This window comes from Procambarus clarkii, chromosome 1 (assembly GCF_040958095.1).
Source record: "Procambarus clarkii isolate CNS0578487 chromosome 1, FALCON_Pclarkii_2.0, whole genome shotgun sequence".
Lineage (NCBI taxonomy): Eukaryota > Metazoa > Arthropoda > Malacostraca > Decapoda > Cambaridae > Procambarus > Procambarus clarkii.
Window position 1 is genome coordinate 45,723,972 of NC_091150.1, and position 16,488 is coordinate 45,740,459.

General features: G+C 40.8%; 1 protein-coding gene across 17 annotated transcripts in view; it reads right to left on the reverse strand.

Moving 5' to 3' along the window:
• The window catches only part of LOC123774768 (ubiquitin specific protease 47), a 178,678-nt gene that overhangs the window by 75,319 nt on the left and 86,871 nt on the right, over nt 1-16,488 (reverse strand). For 8 of the 17 annotated variants that reach the window (XM_045769966.2, XM_045770054.2, XM_045769876.2 and 5 more), the window contains 3 exons: nt 10,130-10,388; nt 4,806-5,002; nt 468-642 (listed from right to left, as the gene is read on the reverse strand). In XM_045769966.2, the coding sequence (XP_045625922.2) occupies nt 468-642; nt 4,806-5,002; nt 10,130-10,388 (631 nt within the window). The remainder of the gene's footprint in view (nt 1-467; nt 643-4,805; nt 5,003-10,129; nt 10,389-16,488) is intronic. The other 9 variants (XM_069305519.1, XM_069305442.1, XM_069305397.1 and 6 more) reach the window with 2 other exon arrangements.

Sequence of the window (16,488 nt, forward strand, 5' to 3'; positions counted from 1 at the left end):
TGAAAAATCAGTAAAAATCAATTTTTACTAAATTGGAATTTTTTTGGTGGCATGGTAAATGACAAGCAAACAGCCAATGGTACCAAGTAACAGGGTTACAATGTGACTCATTAGGCACAAAAATATACAGTATATCATATAATGGCATTTCATAGGCTTTTAAGAAATCTGATTAATCAACAAGCCTTCTTTATACTGCCTTGTTCCAATTATATAAAATTAGGACAAAAGAATGATGGTAACTGCCTAAAACTACTCATTTCCTTTACAACACAAAAATATTAAAAATTGTCTTGTACTGTACCGAGAGTTATATGCTTACCCTCCTAAATTTACCATACGAATACAAAAATGTACAAAAGGATGAATATAGAATAGAAATGGTACTTTAATTAAATTTTATCAACAATATTATTGTCACATAAGTAATGGAAATCATGAAATAAATAAAAGGAGAAAATGTCAACCTTCATAAAGATCATTGATGAGGTTGGACTGATGGGTATTTTTAAAGCACTGTTCAAGGGCATCAAACATCACTCTGCACAATTCCTGAATGTCATGCTGCTGCCACGCCTCACTGCTGTCCCACCCAAAACTCCGGGTGAGGTTGGTCGTCTCTACTGCACTCTTATTTGTTGTCTGAAACAAAATATTGTACTGTACATAGATATTACACAAAGGACAGGCAGCAAATGCAAGAAATCCTAATGCTGTTACCACTACATATTTCAATGAGATTCAAGAAGACCTTAATGTTTTGCTGAACAAACTGAGTAATTCAAACCATCTTCTGTGAATTAATAAAAGTACACAGTGCAGGGAATCCTTGCTTGAATTGCAATGTTTATATACACTGTTTTCTGGGGTAAGATCTTTGGGTCCCAAGAGCTATCCGGGCTGATATGAATGTATTAGACCATAGCATCAGTTAAAGCGAATGGAGTTCAGCCTACCAGGGGCCACAAGCCAGAACCTGGCCCACTCAGAGAGGCACGAGGAGCAAAGGCAAATAGAAACCTCCACGTGGTTGGAAGCATTCTATGTCTGCCATCGACCGGGTCAGGCACCCAGAGAGGTAGGCGCCCCAAAACAAACCCTATCTGGTTAAAAAATTGCTACTGACAGCTGAACTGTTGAACAGAACTTCCCAAACTAAAATGAGCAAACTAGCATGACTTCACACCCTTCACCTCGCCACTGTCTGCGCAGCTTCCCTCTCCCCGGGAGAGGGAAGGGGGAGCTCCAGACCCCCCCCCCCTTTCCCGTGCAGCCTATCCACCCCCAGTTCTGAGGTTGATGCGAGACCGGGCAGTCATGCGACTCTGGTTCCTGACATTGTTCAGTGCTGTGTGACTTGTGGTGTGGTTTCGTTCAGAGGTGATGTGTAAAATAAAAAAATAAAAAAAATTAAGAATTTTGAAAAACGGAACAAATGTCCAAAAGGTTTGTTCGGTGTTCGGCAGGTAGGCTGCTCCATGTTTCTTAAATAAAAAAACGAAAAATAAAAAAAACAGTTGAAACAATTTGAAAAATGGACAAATGCCATAAAGATTCGTTCAGTGTTTGTCGGGTAGGCTGCTCCATTATGACAATCTCTGTGTTTCAAATTTGTTCCATTTGTTTTGTATTTTTCGTTTATTTTACAATAATGGAGCAGCCTCCCCGACAAACACTGAACGAACCTTTAAGGCATTTGTCTTTTTCCAAATTGTTTCAACTTTTTTTTATTTTTTTTGTTTTTTGTTTTTTTTTATTTAAGAAACATGGAGCAGCCTACCTGCCGAACACCGAACGAATCTTTTTGACATTTGAAGGTTGCTCTGTCCGGCCTGTCACGGTTCATTTCCCCGTCCACAGAATGGACAGTCAATGCCGACTCGTTCAGTTGGCTCTGCCGGACGTACAAGCTCCCGGAGGTGGACCTTTTCGAGTCCGCGTGGTCGATGCGTCTCCCGAATTATGTAGCACTGTTCCCTGACTGCAAGGCCATCGGGGTCAATGCCTTCAGGCAAGACTGGTTGAGGTGGGGTTACCTGTACGTCCTGCCCCCTGGTTCCGCTGTTGCTCCACGTCCTGGCTTGCTTGGAGACTTACTAAGGGAGAGTGCTATTGTCTTGTTGGCCCCTTGGTGGCCTGCCCAGTCTTGGTTTCATTCAGGCGCTGCTTGCTCAGTGTCCGAACCCGGAAGTCTTCCAGTGGCTCCCCTCTTTTGGCAGATTGGTGCAGTCCGTTACGTTGCTGGGTTCGATCTTCTCCTCAAGTCTTCGCGTTTGGTTTTTCTGACGTGGGTCTATCACCATTTGTAAGATGAGCAGGTGACTTCGTTGATGGTGTCCCATCTGCATGCTTCGTCTCGGTGGCAGTATGAAGTTTCTTGGCGAACTTTTCGTTATTTCTTGTCCCTCAGTAAGTTTTCTTGTTTCAGATCGGGTTGTCTTGTCCTTCCTTGCTTGGTTGTTACAGGGCTGTCATCTTATGCCAAATACTGTCGCCTTGTATCATGTGGCACTGGCAGAATCGCTGCAGCTTGCATTCGGGAGTGGATGTTACTTCTGCTCCTTTTCACAAACTGTCTCGTGTGTTGTTACACCTCCGGCCTGCTCATGCGCCACCTGAGCCGTTCTGGTCGTTGGACCAGATGATCTCTTTTCTCTCTTCTCCTTTGTTTGTTGTGGCCCCTTCAGTTCAAGATTGTTTTTCAAAGGCTCTTTTCCTGTTGGCATTGACCTCTGGGGGTCGGGTTGGGGAGCTTCATGCTCTCCTCCGGCGCAGAGGTTTCTCCTCCTTTGGTCCTGGTGGTAGGCATGTTCGTTTGCAGCCGTCTCCTCCTTTTCTGGTGAAGAACAAGACTGCTGCTTTCCGGAGGTTGTCGACGCTTGGTTGGTTCAGCCGGGGGTACTCGCCTAATTGTGCTTGCGGGGGTTGAGCTTTGTCTCTTTAGTCCCGCCTCTCAACTGTCAACTGGTGTACAGATTCCCGAGCCTACTGGGCTCTATAATATCTACATTTGAAACTGTGTATGGAGTCAGCCTCCACCACATCACTGCCTAGTGCATTCCATTTATTAACTACTCTGACACTGAAAAAATTCTTTCTAACGTCTCTGTGGCTCATCTGGGTACCGAGTTTCCACCTGTGTCCCCTTGTTCGTGTCCCACCTGTGCTGAAGAGTTTGTCTTTGACCACCCTGTCAATTCCCCTGAAAATTTTAAAGGTGATTATCATGTCTCCCCTTACTCTTCTGTTTTCCAGGGATGTGAGGTTCAGCTCCTTTAGCCTTTCCTCGTAGCTTATATCTCTCAGTTCCGGGACGAGCCTGGTGGCATACCGCTGAATCTTCTCTAACTTTGTCTTGTGTTTAACTAGGTATGGACTCCAGGCTGGAGCTGCATATTCCAGGATTGGTCTGACATAAGTGGTATACAGGGTCCTGAACGATTCCTTACTCAAATTTTCTAAAGGTAGTTCTTATGTTGGCCAGTCTAGCATATGCCGCTGATGATATTCTTTTGATGTGGGCCTCTAGGGGCAGGTTCGGTGTGATATCAACCCCCAGATCTTTCTCTCTATTTGACTCTTGCAGGATTTCACCTCCCAGATGGTACGTTGTGTTCAGCCTCCTGCTCCCTTCGCCTAATTTCATTACCTTACACTTTCCTGAGTTGAACTTTAGCAGCCATTTTCTAGACCATTCCTCCAGTTTGTCCAGGTCATCCTGTAGTCTCTGTCATCATGCGTTGTGCATCATGTGTTGTGTCCAGTTGCGGCTCTTCGCCATTACCTACACACCATGGGGACACGCTTTGGGTTGACCCAGTTTTCCTTCTTTCCTGTTTCAGAATTCGGGTCTCCCAGGTTGTCTGCAGGGTTATTCGGTCCAGCCAGCCTGTGGTCTATACTCGTACCCATGACGTTCGTAAGTTTGCAGCGTTCGCTGCCGTCTTTGGCTGGCATTCGGGCACAGGGTTTTTGGAGGTCAATCAGGGTCTTGGCTGCTCGCTACCTAGTTAATGTTCCTGGCTCTAGTCGGGCATGTGTCGCATTGAGTCGGCGGATGCAGCTAGTTGTCTTGACATCGAGTTGAGGAGAGAGTGGCCAAATGCCTCCTGGATAAGTCCCTCTTGTTTTCTCTTTGGTTAAGTAGCTCCGGGGAGCAGAAGGGGCTCCCCTCAGAAAACCAGTGTTGAATATAATGAAATGCCATTTTTGTGGGTGAGCCCCGGAGGCTCCCCGGCAACCCTCCCTCCCTCCGGTCGGCAGTTTCGCGAATTTTGACATCCAGCTTCTGAAATGGAGGATGAATAGCTGGCATTGGGGGGAGGGGGTCTGGAGCTCCCTCTTCTCCATCCCCAGGAGGGGGGCGCTGCACAGACAGCGGCGCGGTGATGAACGTGACGTCATGCCTTTCTGGGTGCCTAACCTGGTTGATGGTAGACATAGAATGTTTCCAACCACATGGAGGTTCCTATAGGCCATTGCTCCTCGTGCCTCTCTGAGGGGGCCAGGTTCTGGCTCGTGGTCCCCAGAACTCCATCGAGCTGACTGATGTCACGGTCTAATACATACATATCAGTCTGGTAAGCTCTAGGGAGCCGGAGGGGCTCTCCACAGAAAATCCACTAAAACCAAAGTTTTTTTCTATGATACATATTCCAATGAAGCATGGAGGGAAGGGAAGAGGTACTTCATCTTTCATCAAAGATTAACAAAAATATTTTAACTTTGAAATTTTTTACACACATTAATTTTTATTATTTAAAATGAATTTGTTGATACAAGCTGTGAAACTACATAAATCTCACCTGTAGTAGAAGAAAAAGTCTTTGTATCTGGCACGGAATATTTTTTGAAGCTTCTTCCTCACAGCCTTTAAACTCCCATTGATAGATTGCATTGCGGAACTCTGGTGTCATGTACAGTGTCTGCAGGAGGCTGTTTAGGTAACAAGTCATTGCCTGGTTCACCAGTCCCACATAACCTGTAGTATACACAAACCCTACTAAACAATAAATATCCATATTAAAAGAAATCCAGTCAACAGAATTAAATCTTTAAATTTAAATATTTTGTGAAATGATCTCTCACTCGCATGATGCCTGCGGACACGTTTAAAAAATGTCATCAACTGTTCGAAGTCTTTAAAATTTTTTAAGAAAACTCAAACAATTTTCAAAGCAGATGCAACATTACATATACGCTTAACCACTGTGCTGCGCTAACCGAGAAAACCCCTTTTAAATATTTCGTACCCATTCAATACAGTGTGTGAAACTGTACATTGTCAGGGTAATCTCTATAGGAAGAGATTAGACCTACTCCACCACCTATTGTACCACACCACATCTACATATTCAAGAATTTACAGCAAGAGCAACAACAACTACTTCTCAGACGTCTAGACAGTAGTCTACTCCCCCTACACTCCAATGCCCATCACCCCATCGCACCTGGTGGCTGGAAGCTCACGCCACCGGCCAGGAACAAGTGCAATGGTTGTTTGTGTGAGCCGGTCTCCAATTATCAAAGACACCAGCGCAACCTGGATGGCCATTTCTCCGTATAAATAAAAGCCAGCCAACCACCAAGATTCAGAATACTCCTCAGTGCTCAACAGCCTGGATCTGCTAACAAACGACTCTGTGTGGTAGTAGATTTACGCAGTCTGGTCTTCAGTATTCCCGCACCATTCTATTGTTTGTACTTTAACGTAACATTAACTGGTCTGTTTGATGATTTTGTCCATTTTACACATTATAATATTGCCAAGTCTAGAAGGAGCTATTTTTATTTGTTAGTCATTTTTTCCATAGTAAAGTATTTAAATTTTTGTCCTCTTTATGTTCTATCCTGCAGTTACTTCACTGTGAAGACGTCAGCAAGAAGTCTCTCTTATTTTTACTTTTTTTGTTTTGTTTAATGTGACAGGCATTCTATCAGCCCTAATAGCGACTGCACTAACAACCGTTCCTTTTCACGTCACAATATATTGTAATTTTAGTGAATTTTAAACAAGTAATATTGTGACAAATATTTATTGTGAACACATGTATCACAGTTCCATGGAACATTATGAACGTTCTACTGTATACATATTGTAAAGAACACAAATATGCATCATATACGATAAAAAACAAATAAAACCGCATTGGAAATACATAGAAAAAATAATTGAAAATATATTTGTAGCAACTTGAGGTGCATGAATAGTGTGCGCGACCGCCTCTGGGAGCTTCACGCCTGGGCGACCAGCCCGTGACGCCCCCTTCTCCACATCCCCACACCCAAAGTGGAATGTTTCATTTTTTTTTACATGTCCATGTTCTAGGAAGGGAATTTATCATTTTACAAAAGACCAAAAAAATTTTTGTGAACACTTGCATTTATGCGCACAGGGGGAATGTCACAATAAACTCAGCGCATCACAGTGGTTAAGGTGATGTAGGGAAATTTACTTGTAAAGCCACTGACTGAAAACAAAAATTACAGTTAGCAAGAAACTTGAGCTATTTCTTGTAAGAGACAGGAATCTTACCAAAGGGTGATGATTAAATATCAAACAATTATTAATTGATATATTAAACATTTGTGGTTTGTCAATGCAAATTAACATTGCCTAATGTTATATCTCAAAAGAAAAGAAGAAGAGTATCCACCTATCAGTAGTCCTCAATACCCTCATCCACATGATCAACTGCAACAAGTTCTTACATCCACTCACCCACCTCACACTCGACCTACAATCTATTCGTCACATACCAAAAGTCTTGCGGAACAACAATTTAGCTATTTCACACAAATATCCAATCCTGTTTGCCAGACTACACCTCTACTATCAGCCATGTTCTAAACAAAAGAATATAAGAATTAAGTAAACTGTAGAAGGTCTACTGACCCATATATGGCAACTCCAATTTATAATCACGCGCACGCACACAACTGGAATGTGTGATTTGCTTTTAATTATACTGTATGGATTGTGAAATACTAAAGAAACTGTTCATGACTTTTGTGCGACCAAAATTGGAATATGCAGCAGTTGTATGGTGCCCAAATCTCAAGAAGCACATACCGTATTTGCCAGCATAAGATTTTATTTTTATTTTTAAATGTATAAAAAAATTGTCCTGCACCTAATGCAGCTGTATTACGGATGGGAGACTGAGTGCTGTAGGCTAGGGAGCCAGACGAGCATACTGGGCAAGTTTGCTAGGCACAAAAATTGTTGCTAATAATAAAATATTGAAAACAAGCCAAATTACTGTATTACAGTGAATTGTGTTACTAATAATAAAATATTGAAACAAGCAGAGTTATCAGTCTGTTATCACAAACTTTAGAAAAATTGCTTACAATATGTTGGCAGTTATGAAGGAAGCTCACATCATCTCACCACCTTACCCAGCATACATAACCCACGCCTGATATATGTCATACATAACTTAACGTCTGTGTTACCTTTAAGAAACATTTATTCATTATCTAATGATAAATGCTCCTAGAAATTTGAAAGGAATGTTAAGCTTTCATCTGCCTGTCAGGTATTTGCAATTAGTAAATGACAACAAAACCAGAGCTCTGTGATTGTGCGCCACCACCGGGTGAGCCACCCTGGAGGCCTGATGCAGCAACACATAACATCACATCCAGAAATAAAAGTTTCACATCCTGTATAGCAATTCTCTTGCCCAAAATATAAACAACTATACAGCTGATCTTAGAGGAGGTAAGAGTTGGGCTACAAAAATCACTTTAAAATATCTTTCAATAAATGAATGATGCAACATACTAAAACAGTTTTTTCCACAAAATATCTTTGTAAAATAGGGGTGCATCTTATGTGAGGTGAGGGTGCATCTTTTAATGTATGTTTCAAAATGGCTTCCAGAACTGAAAAACAAGGGTTACACGGAGAGACCAAGAAGTGTTAAACTTGCCAAAACTAGAAGATAGAAGAAAAAGAGGCAATATGATCACCAATTACAAAATACTAACCGGAATTGACCAAATTGACAACGAGGAATTCCTAAAACCAGCACTTTCCCGAACAAGAAGATACAGATTTCAAGCTAAGGAAACAAAGGTGCCAAAAATTTGTTACAATGTTTTCTTTTGCAAACAGAGTGATAGATGGTTGGATAAAGCTAAGTGAGAAGATGGTAGAGACCAAAACCCTCAGTAGTTTCAAAGTGTTAGCGACAAAGAGTACTGGGAAGACGGGACACCACGAGAGTAGCTCTCATACTGTAACTATACTGTACATAAGTAATTACATGCCTCCAATAGTGAAACTTGGCTTCCAACATCCATAGACTTAATATTACCTGGTCAGATATGATCTCGCACACTGCATCACTGAATGCCCACTTATTAGACCATTCAGACACGTTGGCATGAGGTACCTGGAGTTTTGCAATTACTTTATTAACTGTCGTGTTCTTGAGGGTATCCTCATAATGCCAGTGTAACCTACTGAACATATGACTCTGTATGACTAACCATCCAGTGAGATGGGGACTTTTTAGTACTGTATCACCGCTATCTTATTCACTTTCATGTTCTTGATGATATCCTCATAATGTACCCAGAGTTTGCCAGTGCAGATTACTAATTGCATGCCTATATATGGCTAACCAGCCTGTGTGATAGGGATTTTTAGCATCATGTAACCAATTTTTTGGTCACACTGTATGTCCCTTCATATAATCTAGGGTAGCTGCACAAATGCATATGTACCTAAATGTGTTAATATAAAAAAATTTATAAAAACAAACTACTGTACTTACAAAACAATCAAACCACACTATTGAAAGGAAAGGAATCTAAAGGATCTAGGAGTAATCATGTCAGAAGGCCTTATTTTAAGAACCCAACAAAGTAGCTGTCACGACTGCAACATTTATGAAAAATGAAAGAAAAATGACAGGTTGGATAACAAGGACCTTCCAAACAAGGTATGCCATACCAATGATGGTACTTTTCAAGACACTAGTGCTCTCTAGGGTGGAAAATTGTTGCACACATAAGTCCCACTCAAAGCTGGAGAATTGCTGACCTGGAAAGGGTGCAAGATCTCTTACTGCTAAAATCCACTCAATAAAAAACCTAAATTAGTAGAACCTCTTAACCACCATCCTGCGCAAAGCGCCTTCAGGCACTCTGAGAGTTGTGCTTTTTTTTTTTAATTAGGCTATACAGTATTTTAATGTTTTTAATGTTTTCATCACTCTGAGTTTTGAAAAGAAAACTCAGTGATGAAAACTTTGAGTTTTCATCACTCTAAAACTGATGAATGTTTTGAGTGATGTCACTCATCATCAATGTTAATGTCAAAATGGTTCCAAACAATTGAAACATTTTGACATTAACCTTACCTGAAAATTCATAAAAATAACAAAAATATGTTCTTGACAATTGTACTATGAAGTTTTTGCCAAAACCAGGTGAGCAGTGCAGTGGTTAAAGGTTTTAAATCTGTACTCCCTAGAGTGCAGACAGGAGAGATACATAATTTAAACTTGGAAAATGCTAGAAAGACTTGTTCCAAATTTGAATACAGAAATACCACAACGAGACCAGAAGGCATAGCAGGATGTGCAAAATACCCCCATTGAAAGGCAGAGTTGCAACAGGCACACAGAGAGAACAATGAACATCAAAGACCCAAGACTTTTCAACACTCTCCCGCTACACATAAGGGACATAACTGGTTGACCTCTCGCAGTGTTAGAGAACTTCATAAACGCTTTAAGCAATACCTTATCAACCCGGCTGTGATTCCTACATCATGCTGTGAGCAGCTGCATCAAATTGCCTGGTTGACCACACCACCAATCAGAAGGCTTGGTCAGAGACCAGGCCGCTGGGAATGTGGAATCATCAACAGGTACGGTAATTGACAGGATCTCAAAACATATATGACAGACTTGATGGCTAACAACAAATCTCTCCATCTACTTCCTTGGAATGTTTGAAAACTTTTTCATATTATACTTTTTCCATATAGTGCTCAAATATAAAACAACAAATATGATAAGTTTTCTAAAAAGAGCTACAATTGCAGGGGGGAGGGGGGAATACAAATAAAAAGTGACCTTGAAAACAAATTTTTAAACAAAATCCCAATTACCTGTTTCATGCTTAATCAATGCAGAAGGATAAGAATACTCTGGTGTGTTATCATAATTATTGCTTCGGTCAAACCACTTTCTTTCTGTAGCATTAGCTGTGGGAGATGCCGAGGCCCCGAGGCTAAGATCATCATCATCTGTTCGCCGTGGAGGATGACCACCAAGATCACATAGTATTAGGCTGTTCCGTGGCGTACCTTCAACTTGAAACCTAGCATCTGCCAATGTGCGTTCAGCCTCCATTTTGTCCACTTCTACCTGTATAATAATAAAGACTTCAATTTCAAAAGATAACTACTGTACAGGTCTTTCCTTTTCCCTAAAGCCAACTTTTATCACAGCACACATTAGGACACATACAAAGATTGCTCTTATTGTGCATTTATAAATCAGACATCATCAGTATTATTATCCCATCTTCATGAGGTTGGGCTTCAACAGTCAGAAGGAAAACAGGAGAGCAACGTAGTGATGGAAGGTCCAAGATACTCAAAAACAAACAAACAAACACACATACAAACAAACACACATACGAACACACACACGTGGTGAGATAACACGAATGTGTAAAGTGAAGTGAAAAATTGGATGAGAAAAAGTGATTCTAGTGTTTACAGTGCAGACAACATTCAAGATGGCCACCAGCAAGAAGGAAAACAAAACAGGGCTAGATTTTGGGGGTTTTAATGAAGAAAGCATTGATATATGTAGTCTACACACTTGAGTGGCAAGGTTTTAGGTCTTGAGGGGGTTAGTGAAAGACTTATGCAAAGACAAGAATCAATTGGAAACAAATTGCAAAGCCATGGAAGAGGAAAATACACTCTTAAAAATAGCTTTGGATGAAGTTAAAGCAAATTTAAACTTAAATTGACTACGATAGGTTAGGTAAGGAAATTCAACAGGAAAAACAGCTTTTGTCATTACAGATGGAGGAAGTTACACAGGGAATAGAACAATGCAAGAAAGACATGCAACTCACCTATGCACAAGTGGCCAAGGAGAAGGAAAAAAATAGAAGAAGCAGTAAAGAAAGCCAAACACTGCAGCAACCAGGATAAAACAAACATTAGGCTTGAAGTCAGAAAGGAACTGGCATCAAATCCTAAATTGGTGCAAAACACAGTTGATCAAAATGTCCGATAATTTTTGGTTGCAAAGAAAAGGAGATAACATCTAGGTCAGAAAGAGCTGTAGAAGAAAAGAAAGTAGTAGATAAAATTGTTGGCCTCATGGAAGGTCTTACAGTACTACCATAGAGAATGTCTGCGACTACAGGAGGATAGGAAAATATGTAAAAGGGAAAGATAGACTTTTGAGGATCATCTTGAACGGTGCCAGATTGAAGAAGTACTAAGGAATGCTAGAAAATTACAAAGTGACAAAGTATGGAAAGTATGGTCGTTAAGGTGACATCTTTCAAAAGAATACAGAGAAGCTGAAACTGAACCTTGCCAAGGCAAAATGTTTAAATGAGTGCAGGAATGAAGAAGAAATCAATTCTTTTTTTCTACAAAGTGATAGGGGTAGGCAGACCAGTAAAGTGGTACATAAAGGCAAACCAACAAAATCATTAAAGAGAGGGGGGAGTGAAGAATAAGGAGAGGGGGAACAAGTTCCTGAAAATTCCATACACCGACACAGATGGAGTGAGATCAAAGATTCTGGAGTTAAGTGATGTAATACAGTTGCAGACACCAGGCATTGTTGCACTCACTGAGACAAAACTTGAAGATATTTTAAATGAGGTCATATTCCCAAGAGGCTATTTGGTTAGGAGACGGGACAGAAAAATTAGTTAAGACGGTGGCATTGCTGTGTTGGTGAAAGAACATTTAAAGTTAAACGAAAGAATGATTGCCAATCCACGAGAAGTTGACATAATAGCACTAGAGATCTGCAACCAGGATGATAAATTAACGATTATAAATGCATATAGTCCACCGCAAAGCAACACATGGACAAAGAAGGAGCTAGATAATTAACGAGAGGATCTTATAACAATAATGAGAGAAATTATAGCGAGAGTTGATATAGATCACGACTGTTGGTAGTCGGCAACTTCAACTTGAAATCCACAGACTGGGAGGTATATGAAACTAGAATGGAGGATTTTTGGACTTGTAGATTCATAAACCTCATCCTGGAAACATTCATGTTTTAACATGTTAAACAAGCTACGAAGATGAGGTAAGGGGATGTTCCCTCCATGCTAGATTTTATATTTACCAGGAAAGAGGAAGAGATATTTGACATTCAGTACCTCCCTCCCTTGGGTAAAACTGACCACGTCTTTTTAGGAATAAAGTATGCAATGCATTATAATCTGGAAGAAAATGAGGTTGTAGCAGTTGAAAAGCTTGATTTCAGGAGAGGTCATTATAGGGAACTCAGACATTTCTTTAAGGAATTTGACTGGAAAGACTTGCTGTTAAGACATGAAGTAAATGAGATGTATGTCAAGTTTTGTGAAATACATGATAAAGGCACAACAAAATTTATACCAAAGCAGAGATGCAGAACTAGGAAACAGGATTGGTTCGACAGAAATTGCAAGAGGGCCAGGGACCAAAAGACACAAAAATGTAATCAATATAGGAAGAGGCCAAACCCCCAAACATACCATGGATACAAAGATGCAAGAAACAACTCACTGAGGAGAGGGGCAGAAAGAAATTTTGAAAAAGGGTTCGCAGACAAATGTAAAACAGAACCAGGTCAATTCTATAAATTCATGAACTACAAATTGCAGGTAAAAGATAATATTCAGAGGTTGAAAATGGGAAATAGGTTCATGGAAAATGAAAAGGAAATGTGTGAAACATTAAACGAAAAGTTCCAAAGTGTGTCTGTACAAAATGAAATCTTCAGGGAACCAGACACAATAAGAATTCCAGAGAATAACATAGAGCACATAGATGTGTCTAGAGACGAAGTGGAAAAAATGCTCAAGGACCTGAGTAAGAACAAAGCAGTTGGTCCAGATGGAGTTATCACCATGGGTTCTGAGAGAATGTGCATCTGAGCTCAGCATTCCACTTCAACTGATTTCTCAGGCATCCCTGTGTATAGGAGTTGTAGCAGACGTGTGGAATAAGGCTAACATAGTTCCAATCTATGGCAGCAGGGAAGATCCCCCCCCCCCTCATTTATAGACCTGTATCATTGACAAGTGTAATAGTCAAAATATTGGAAACAAAAATTAAAACTAAATGGGTAGAAGACCTGGAGAAAAGCAATATAATATCAAATAGTATGGTTTTTGACCTGAAAGATCCTGTGTAATGAAATTACTCGGTTTCTATGATCAAGCCACAGACATTTTACAGGAAAGAGATGGTTGGGTTGACTGCATCTATCTGGAACTAAAAAAAAGTTTTTTGACAGAGTTCCACGTAATAGGTTGTTCTGGAAACCTGAACATATTGGAGGGGTGACAGGTAAGCTTCTAACATGGGATGAAAAATTGATGAAATGAAAATGAAAGAGAATGAAAAAAATGAAAGAGGTAGTAGTAGTAGTAGAAACAGTTGATTGACAGTCGAGAGGCGGACCGAAAGAGCAGAGCTCAACCCCCGCAAGCACAACTAGGTGAATATACACATACACACAGTATATATGAAATAATTTTTCAGGGAGGATTACCACTACCACTACTCTAATTTTTACCATTACCACTACTCTACAATGTCTATTACCTTGTTCAGCAGTTTTCTTTCACATATCAATAAATCTATAAACTAAGCTACATGTCCCTGTAGATTTTTCATACAAAAGAATTGCATCAATTGCATTTACCATGTAAGATATACATATCTGTAGTTCATTAACACCCATCAACACTAAATTACAGTAGCACTTTTTTCTTAACAGTACTCACACCAATGACCTCATCATGAATCCCTTCATTTATACATTAGTAACCATGAAATATTACACAACTCTGCAATACTTCTAGTACCAAATCAGTTACTTATTATACTACTGTAATAACTCGCATGCTCTACGTCCTAATTAAATGCTCTCCATAGCTGTAACAACACACCAACTCTTTACTTTCTAAAGATCCTCTTTATTCACCAAGTCATACTTTCTATTTATGCATAAATGCCACATACTTCTTATAATCTTTCTAACAAGCCTTCTATACAGGGTGTCTCAATCTATGTATATATCTGATCAACTGTTATTGAACCTATCATTAGCAGTGAACAATTTCTCATTTACCTTCAGTATTTTTCTAAACACTAGTCTATCATATACAGGTACTTTACTCATGCCATGCAGGAAAGCAATGCCTCAAGTGTTCTTACATTCGCTACATTGAGGAAATCAATTGAAGCAATGAGGTGACTCGAGCTACTAAGTCGTGGTACAAGGGTAAGGTGCACGACTGGGAGCTCCTTGATCGCTGGTATGAGTCACTCTATTGTTCCAATCGATTTTCTCATTGACATATATTACGTTAGTGTGATTTCTTTTTTTGTATTTGAAACTGCAGCATATGGTTGGTGAACTACTTTATCTACATCCGAGTGCTTGGTTGCTCTACAACCAAGACTAAATTTGTCTTGGTTGTAGAGCAGTGGAACCTACAATGGAACCTCGCTTCTGTAGAAGTCTCCAGGCTTCTTGTGGATTCAGTGGAATCCACAAGATGTTGAACAATTTATACCAAATCGTGGTACAGGGGTAAGTTGCACAGCTGGGAGTTTGATCGCTGGTTTGAGTCATTTTATTGCCTTAACTGACTGTCTCAACTATATATACTGTACTGCATATCACATTAGTGTGATTTCTTTGGGTACACACTACATTCACTTTTAGTTTTATATAAAAGGTACTGTACAGTACAGACACAGCCCTCTTCTATTTGTCTAGCAGAGAACCAATTTTTCTCAAACTGTATAGTACATTTTCTAATGCAATTCTATTCCATTTTCTCCATTACAGTTAAATGATTCTGCATATACGGGCACATCAAAATCAGCAGCATATATACACACATACCAGTAAACATTATTACTGGTATATACATTGCAAACTAAAAAAAAATGGTAAGATTTTGCTACTGAAGAAAATACATATCATGGACATTTTTCAGATTTCATGATTTTTTTGTGTATAAAAAATTGGGATTGGATTGGCATAATCACACATTTTTTGTTTAGAAATCGTCTTCTGTACTGTATTAACATTTATACATCTGGCAGAGTGAAAATTTATCTGGATACTACTTATAGTAATCTGTGAGCATCAACAAATTTCTGCCAGCAAGAGTATTCTGGCAAGACCAGATAGAAGAGGTATCTACTAGCAAGTAGTAGATACCTCTTTTAATCACAAAGGCCCTACACTCACAGTAGTCACCTTACCAGCCACAAAGGCCCTACACCCACAGTAGTCACCTTACCAGCCACAAAGGCCCTACACCCACAGTAGTCACCTTACCAGCCACAAAGGCCCTACACCCACAGTAGTCACCTTACCAGCCACAAAGGCCCTACACTCACAGTAGTCACCTTACCAGCCACAAAGGCTCTACACCCACAGTAGTCACCTTACCAGCCACAAAGGCCCTACACCCACAGTAGTCACCTTACCAGCCACAAAGGCCCTACACCCACAGTAGTCACCTTACCAGCCACAAAGGCTCTACACCCACAGTAGTCACCTTACCAGCCACAATGTCTCTACACCCACAGTAGTCACCTTACCAGCCACAATGTCTCTACACCCACAGTAGTCACCTTACCAGCCACAAAGGCCCTACACCCACAGTAGTCACCTTACCAGCCACAAAGGCCCTACACCCACAGTAGTCACCTTACCAGCCACAAAGGCCCTACACACACAGTAGTCACCTTACCAGCCACAAAGGCTCTACACCCACAGTAGTCACCTTACCAGCCACAAAGGCTCTACACCCACAGTAGTCACCTTACCAGCCACAAAGGCCCTACACCCACAGTAGTCACCTTCCCAGCCACAAAGGCCCTACACCCACAGTAGTCACCTTACCAGCCACAAAGGCCCTACACCCACAGTAGTCACCTTACCAGCCACAAAGGCCCTACACCCACAGTAGTCACCTTACCAGCCACAAAGGCCCTACACTCACAGTAGTCACCTTACCAGCCACAAAGGCTCTACACCCACAGTAGTCACCTTACCAGCCACAAAGGCCCTACACCCACAGTAGTCACCTTACCAGCCACAAAGGCTCTACACCCACAGTAGTCACCTTACCAGCCACAAAGGCCCTACACCCACAGTAGTCACCTTACCAGCCACAAAGGCCCTACACCCACAGTAGTCACCTTACCAGCCACAAAGGCCCTACACCCACAGTAGTCAC